Source organism: Tripterygium wilfordii, chromosome 12 (genome assembly GCF_013401445.1).
Source record: "Tripterygium wilfordii isolate XIE 37 chromosome 12, ASM1340144v1, whole genome shotgun sequence".
Taxonomy (NCBI): Eukaryota; Viridiplantae; Streptophyta; class Magnoliopsida; order Celastrales; family Celastraceae; genus Tripterygium; species Tripterygium wilfordii.
This window is the reverse complement of record NC_052243.1, coordinates 5,976,830-5,985,366: the sequence shown is the minus strand read 5'-3', so window position 1 is coordinate 5,985,366 and position 8,537 is coordinate 5,976,830. Positions and strand designations below refer to the sequence as shown.

General features: G+C 35.2%; 1 protein-coding gene and 1 pseudogene across 1 annotated transcript; one reads left to right on the top strand and one right to left on the bottom strand.

Moving 5' to 3' along the window:
• The first annotated feature begins 208 nt into the window (after positions 1-208).
• Positions 209-3,828, top strand: LOC120010204 (GDP-mannose 3,5-epimerase 1). Its single transcript, XM_038860926.1, has 7 exons — positions 209-394; positions 1,435-1,845; positions 1,991-2,084; positions 2,180-2,309; positions 2,391-2,523; positions 2,964-3,171; positions 3,323-3,828. Exons 2-7 carry the CDS (start codon positions 1,436-1,438, stop codon positions 3,476-3,478), a joined length of 1,131 nt encoding a protein of 376 aa, XP_038716854.1. The 5' UTR covers positions 209-394; position 1,435; the 3' UTR covers positions 3,479-3,828.
• A 697-nt stretch (positions 3,829-4,525) lies between these two features.
• On the bottom strand, positions 4,526-7,886 carry LOC120011461 (annotated as a pseudogene).
• Between the last annotated feature and the right edge of the window lie 651 nt (positions 7,887-8,537).

Genomic DNA, 8,537 nt, shown 5'->3' with positions numbered 1-8,537 from the left:
AATCTCCACCATTTAATACATGATTGCATTGGATTTGACAATATCACACCTCACCATTCAATGGTGTAAATTTAATGAAATTGATGGAATAATTCCAACTAATCTTTTTTCATACAACGTTACCATATCACATAAAGAGAGAACCAAAACACTGCTCAGAAAAAGAAAGCAATAAAATATATATTGGGAAAGAAACGAATGGCCTTGTTTCTGTGCCTCTGCCCCTGCCTCCTGTCTATATATGCCACAAGCGGGACCATTCACAGGCCATCAATCCCCGCACCCATTCACATACTCTTTCAGCTATTGCACTCCTCTCTCTCGTCCTCCTCCTCCACCGCTCTTTTTCTATATATTATCTTCTTCTCTGCTTTCAAAGCTCCAGCCTTTACAGGTGCGAATCTCAAACTTGGTGTCTCTATGGACTCTATTTATATTTCCAATGCTCTCTGTTTGTGGTTATGATTGGCAATTTGTGTGGTTGTCAATGGTATTTCTCGCGATTTAGGGTGCGAATTTAAGTGGGTTTGTTTCAGATTGGTTATTTAGGGGATGTGTCGGTGAACTTTCGCGGATTCCTGATGGCGTTTTGAAAATTGTCCTTTTAAAATTCATTTTTTCTGATGAGTTTTTTTTTTTTTTTGGGCCTAATCACAATCGTATTCATATTCATATATGTGTGCGTTATATGCTTCGTATTTGTTACACTCTGTTGAATTTTCCTGAGAAAATTACGTATCTCGGTGCTAAGTTTTTTCTCCTCTGGAGCCGAAGAATTTTAACTGATCTTGTTTATTCTATCTGGAGAATCCCCAAGACAATTATAAGTACTCTCCGAGGTATTTTCAAGTATTTTTACAAGTGGAAACTTCTAAGTCTTAACAATACAATTGGAATATGTACTGCGACTTTCGGCTTGAGCTGTTAAGATTGTAAAATTTTACATGTCATTGTTCCAGATAAAAGAAATTTTTTACCTTCTAGATGTCATTCTTCCTAAGCTATAAATTTTATTCACTAAACATATTTGCATGGTTCTTCTCATTTGGTTGGAAATTTATGCAATAGATGCATTTAACATGAATTATGTATTGAGATACTGTAAAGATAACGGGTAGTGGATTTCTTTTGATTTTCTCATAAACTTTTATAGCCGACCCCAAACTTTTGGGAGAAAGGCTCGGATGATGTTGAGATGCTGTAAAGAATAAACACTCTTTTTATTTACATGGAATGGTTAATGTTTCTGAAAGGTTTTTATTTTTGTGATGGCATTCTTGATTATATTTTTGCTCCCTTGAGGAATAGAGATTTCATGAATTGATGTTTATTCAGTGTTTCCTAGCCTAAAAGTTTAAATTCATCAATGCTTAGTGCTGAATTACATTACAGATAATTTAACAACACTGATTTTTCTATAATTTCCATATACAGAATGGGTAGTAATGATGGAACCAGTTATGGTGCATATACCTATGAGAACCTTGAGAGGGAACCTTACTGGACATCTGAGAAGCTCCGGATTTCCATTACCGGTGCAGGTGGATTTATTGCCTCCCACATTGCTCGCCGTTTGAAGAGTGAGGGCCATTACATTATTGCTTCAGACTGGAAGAAGAATGAGCACATGACTGAGGATATGTTCTGTCATGAATTCCACCTTGTTGATCTCAGGGTCATGGATAATTGCTTGAAAGTGACTAAGGGAGTTGACCATGTATTTAATCTTGCTGCTGATATGGGTGGGATGGGCTTCATTCAATCTAACCACTCTGTCATCATGTATAACAACACAATGATCAGCTTCAATATGCTTGAGGCCGCTAGGATAAATGGTGTCAAGAGGTTAGATGTTTTGGATATTTATGTCTTGGTTGAATTAATAAAATTTCCCACGTCTTATTAAGTGATGTCTCATGGTCCTGATTTTATGAAAATTTCATCAAGCATGTAAATGAATCTTCTAAATCTGATATCTTGATTTGTGTAGATTTTTCTATGCATCCAGTGCTTGTATCTACCCTGAATTTAAGCAGCTTGAGACCAATGTGAGCTTGAAAGAGTCTGATGCTTGGCCTGCTGAGGTGTGTTATTTGTTATGGAATGTTCAACTACTATTTTTTTATTAGTTGATATCGTCGGCAGTTCAAGAGTTCTGATTTTTTTACTTGGATTTTAGCCTCAAGATGCTTATGGGTTGGAGAAGCTTGCGACAGAAGAGTTGTGCAAGCACTACACCAAAGATTTTGGAATTGAGTGTCGTGTTGGAAGGTTCCATAACATTTACGGTCCCTTTGGAACGTGGAAAGGTGAGCTGTTAATTGCAAGATGACAAATGCGCCTTTTTGTATCACTTATTGGGTTGTCGCTTCCTCATACTTTCCATGTAGGTGGCAGAGAGAAGGCTCCAGCTGCCTTCTGCAGAAAGGCTCTCACTTCCACTGACAAGTTTGAGATGTGGGGAGATGGAAAACAGACTCGATCTTTCACCTTTATTGATGAATGTGTTGAAGGCGTGCTCAGGTTGGGACTTTCTATCCTCTTAGCTTCCAGAGTTTCACATTCTCCTTGTGGTTATTGGGTTTGTAATGATTTTTTATCTTCTAATCTACATTTTCATACTCAATTCAAAGAAAGAAGAATGAAACAGACAATTCGTTTGTTATTTTCACCATGAGGACTGGTGATTGAGTACTTTCAAGGAGTAAATTTGAGTACGATAGTTACTGCTATTCATATATTGTCCATTATTTGGTATTTTCTCTGGTGCGAGTTAATATAGACCCCATTATAGTGCTCCAATCTTCATAATATACCTAGAATACCTGTTTCACACTTTAAATAATAAATTGTCCACTGGCACATCCAAGTTGTTGCACTTGTCCGCAATTTGGAAATTTCGTATGATAACTGTTCTTTCGCTCTTCTCAGTAATTAATTACTCTTTAAAATATTTCACACAGGTTGACGAAGTCAGATTTCAGAGAGCCGGTGAATATTGGAAGCGATGAGATGGTTAGTATGAATGAGATGGCTGAGATCGTTCTTAGCTTTGAGAACAAGAAGCTTCCCATCCACCACATCCCTGGTCCGGAGGGTGTCCGCGGGCGTAACTCAGACAACACTCTGATCAAAGAAAAACTTGCCTGGGCTCCTACAATGAAGTTGAAGGTACCATTATTCTGAGATTTGTCTTCCCTATAAGCAAATATGCAATGCTGTTTATGACAACTAGTTTGGAAAAAAAATTTGATTAATTTTTGCATTGCATTTAATTAAGTCTTGTACTGAAAGACATGGCTAAATATTATGCAATTTACAGGATGGTTTGAGATTCACATACTTTTGGATCAAGGAACAAATCGAGAAGGAGAAGACTCAAGGCATTGACCTGACGATTTATGGATCATCAAAGGTGGTTGGTACCCAAGCTCCGGTTCAGCTTGGCTCACTCCGTGCCGCTGATGGCAAAGAATGAAGAAGAAGAAGCAGCTTGAACCAACCCATGACCCAACTCTTGCGATTGCGCTAGGATTGTTTTTATCAATTTAGGAAGTCATTTTAGGTTATGGAGTGAGAAGATATTAATGGGTTCATGGCTTTAACTAGATTCAACCAGTTAATAATCTAGTACTTTTCTTTTTCAATGTGTTGTTTCTTGTTAATGAAATTGGGATCATTAGGGCTATTCACCTCTTGGTGAGTGCCTTCCAAGTATCACCATTTCCAGTACAATTACAGAGTCTGAGCTGCAATGTGGTTTTAGAATATAAGGCTATGATGAGATTTAAGGCATCAATAATACAAGAGTGATAAACTTCACTACTGCACAAATACGTCGAATTTCTGCCAGCTAAACAACTAGACAGATGCTATACCCAACTTCTTCTCCCTCAGTCTTCAACGACACAATATACAGGATTCGCATCCAACTGCTCTGTCAACTTTCTTCAGCGGACAAAACGCTGCAGTTTTTTGGGTTGGGTCCCACAATTTAATATAAAGTATTACTATTTAATGATTTAAATATCATGAATTAATTATATTTATATTTATGTATTCTAAGAAAAATATTTATATTTATGTTTATGTTTATGTATTCTAATAAAAATTATGAATTTATTATATTTATGCATTTATAATTATTATAACAGTAAATTTAATATTGAAATAAATTAATTAAAATTTAAAAATAAAAATAAAATATTTATATTTAAGACTTTTAATTTTATAGGTGTTTAATTTTAATACATAATGATAAATTAAAAAATACAATAAATGTAAGAAAATTAATTTTATTAATTAAATGTAAATTAAAAAATACAATAAATATAAGAAAATTAAGTTGATTAATTAAAAAAATACTTCAAATTAATTTTAAATATAAATTATATTTGATTAATTAAATTAATACTTAAAATTAATTTTAATAAGAATTATATTTATTAGATTACTTTTAATATAAATATAAAAAAACTAATATTATAATACTTTATTTCAACCATTTTTCTGCTAGCGTCAGTTTTGCGTCAGTTTTTAGTTCACCAAACACTTCACGGCATATTTCACAGCTTTAAGCTCAGCATATTTTTCACATCATTTCCGTTAGCATTGAAAATCAATTTTTCCACTGTGCCAAACGGAGCGATAGAATCGTAAAGAAGTACAACTGCTTCATTGCCTTCTGACGGTGGTGGCAAGCCCAACTCTTTTGAATGCTTCTCAAGAAAACCCCTGATTATTTGTGCACTACCCTCGTGCTCCTTTTTGCCACGCTTCTCCTGCAATATCTTGTCCATCACATCATTCATTTGCTTTTCATCCTCCAAAAGCTGCAATGATGGTATAGATGTTATCAAAAAATAAGAAAGATGATGCCTACTGTTCAAAGGTTCTCATGTAACTTTAAACTTGGGAAGTCATGAACACAATAGTGTAATCCATAATTACTATAACTTGGATCAAAGATTCACAACCATGGAAAGAAGAACAAAGAGCAAAATTAATCATTTTGCAATCAAGCAACATAACAATCAAATTTCATTATGATAATCTAGCAAAGTCTTAACATTCATAGATACCCCTCTACAAAATTCCAAATAATTTAGGTAAACAGCCTTTGCTGCCATTTTCCCTATCTCGTGTGTCTCATTGTAGTCCCAATGGCAAGTTCTCAACTTGCAAACTTCTTCTATTCCTTACTAAAGTTAAAACATCATCAACATTTAGGAATGATACAATGAAAAGTTAAGTCATAACTAGTTTGACTGAGTGGGCAAAAAATACACAGCCTTACCCTAACAATGGGGAGAGTCTTCTATGGTTTGAACCTGTGGCGCCTAAGTTGCAATGAAGCAACTTCAACACTGATGATTGAGCCTGGAATTGCCCTCTTAGGATTAACAAAATAAAAGATGAAAGCTCGGAAGATAATATACCTTTTTTGCACAAGAACCATCGACTACTTTGATGTTCTGGATGGCAACGACATGGTTTTCAGCCAAAGCATCAGCAATTTCTTGCAGAATGGGCTGAAGTAGTTCCGCAAATTGAGCTTGGCCAAGTTCTTCCTCCCCCCTCAGCTCCATGTTTCTTTAATATTTCATTCAGGAAATGAAATTCTGTTCGACAATGCATACCATGACTACATCAACTTAAATGAAATAGAAAGTCATTACAAGGCACTGAATCAAGTACTAGTAAATGCTAGATTGAGAAGTTTCTAGTGAGGGCAAGATGATCAAACTGCAACTGCTCCAATTCCCAGAACAAGTAGAATATCCATGAAAACAAGTGTAATACAAAATTATCAGACTTTATAATGGATTAAAGATTCTCCCTCTATCCTATCCTCCAAAAGCATTAGGCTAATATCCCCATGTAAACAACCACAATTTCAGTAAATACAGCCTCAGTAGTCAATACATTCCAAAAGGTAATGCCGGATGTCCTATTCTTGTTAGAGTCATACAATTTTTTCATATATACTATGCATGTGGGTGTAGCAAAACAGTAGGGATTAGTTTGGTTATCCAAATCCATTGAGGCAGTTTTCATGGTTCTGATAAAAGGAAGAATGAGCAACTATGTCAAGAATTCCTGTAAGTGCTTAAATCCATTGTAAACAAAATTTTAACATCAACATTAGAATAATATTACTCTAGCAAGAAAAGGTCAATTTTCTCACTAGAAATGAAATAATCTAGAACAAATTAATCATCATCCGAGCCTTTATCTCAAAAGTGTTCCTAACGAGGGATTTACTTTGTTATTAAAATACGCAAAACTTCAACACACTATTGTACGACTCAGGTGTATTGTCTTTAAGTTGCCAGGTTAAAATCATATATGCTTTAAAATATCAACTGAAAGGGGGAATACAAAATACAAACTCAGAAAATCCAAATGTGCCCGAAAGGTCGCAAAAAATATTCACTAACACTTAAAAATTTTCAAGGATAACTGAGAAGTCTTCATCAGGGGAGTTCATTAACAGGAAAACCAAATTAAATGACAAAACCACAGATACATATGACAATGGGCAATTGAAGGTAAATGAGTCTGGAAACAGTTATAGAGGCATCCAGAGCAAGATGGAAATTTTTTGAAATCAAATTGTGTAGCTGTTTAGCGGAAGCAAAGGATATTCGTGGGTCTGAAAATAAAGGTAATATATTATTTTGAGATGATAAGAAAAATTGGACTCCTGCATATGACTTACCAAGATAATTGATAGGTTTATATACACATTGAAGCATGCGACAGCAAATATTGAGTGTAGTAGGCAAACAGCCAAACATATGATTTGTGAACTTCCGCAACACCATAGTATTTCCATTATCATTCATTAGCTCAGAAAAATGGTAAGCAATGCAAAAATATAAAAGCGATCGGAGAAGAATAGTACCTGAAAATGGAGGAATGCCCATACCAACTCCCATGTGAACAAGTGCATTCCTTATCTCACTTTTGCTGATCTTTCCCTTGTCCTCAGTATCTAAATCAGTGAACAGATTCTCCGCTAACATTGCAAAATCATCTTCATCCTCCAAAAACAACCGCAGAGAATTACCATCCAAGATCGATACAACGAGAGGATCATCTAGCATACCGAAGTCAATCATCACAAAAGTTTATTATTAAATCAATAAAAAATACTAACCCAAAAAATGAAGAAGTGTATCATGCCAATCTTTTCTCATAAAGAACAAAGCCAAAATCTAGATGGATTTCCAGTTAAAAAAGGCAATGCAATTATGTAAAATTACGTAACTAGATTATACGTTCTTCAGGCTTATCATTTGCATACATCACGCTGTAGCATTTTAGAGCATCAATCATCAAATCCACAACAAGAAACACATCGATAAGAGATCAACTAAAATAGCAAAAAAAATATGTATAAATATCCAGTGGCGATCAGTGAGAAGGAAGTTTAATTTATTCGGCCAGCCTCCACATTTTCGCGGACATATACAGAGAACAAAAGCTATATGTATAGGTATAATAATCAAATATACATACCTTTAAGAACATCAGCTATGGCAGTGAGGTAATCATGGAGCAGCTGCGAAGCTTGATCTCCCTTCAGCTCCGTACTCCCAAAAGTGACGTCATGGTTAGCGGAGATGCGAGTGAGAGCAGCAGACTTGATCGTCGGAGGCAATGAGAGGCCGAGGAGAGACTGAGAGGCCTTGGAATCGGCCAAGTCGAGGACCTGGGCTCCAGAGAAGCTGACGTCAGCCGCCGGAAGGGACACGTGGAGCGATCTAAGGTGTGTACCATCGAGGACGACAAAGCCTGGTCCGGACATTTTGAGAGAGAGAAGGAAAGAGATTTGAATTTTGATTTTTGGGCTTTGGAGGACGGAGAGTGAGTAGAGAAGACTCGGGACTGGTCTGGTCTGGAATTGCCTTCGTTGGTCTATGCGTTAGTGCGTTACTAATAAAATGTTTTGGTATGTTTATTTTTTATTTTTTGTTATAGAAGGGATGGAGGAGGGAAATGACTCGAACCCAAACTCTAATGGGTGAATTGTGATTTACATGCAAAGTCCTTATTATCCAACCAACAACTCATTTGCGGTATGTTTATTTTTTAAACAGATTTGTTATCAAGGATTATATATTATTTATTAGTTATTACATTATTCTTAGGCATGTAAATAAACTCATTTGCGGTATGTTTATTTTTTAAACAGATTGTTATCAAGGAATTATATATTATTTATTAGTTATTACATTATTCTTAGGCAGGTAAATAAGCTCGTTCATAAAAATTGTTAAATAAAAAAAGCTTGCAAAGATCGAATACAAATTTAATTTGTTTATCATCATATTGTCAAATGTATTTATGAAAACATATATACTCATATTTTCTTATGAAAAATATATTGGTTTGTTCGCGAAAACATTAAACGAGCATGTTTGCAAATATAAACGAGTGGAGCTCAACTTTGTTCAAGCTCAACTTGTTTATCAAACGAGCTCGAGAATCTGATCCAAATTTATTTGTTAAGCTAATCAAACAAATATAAA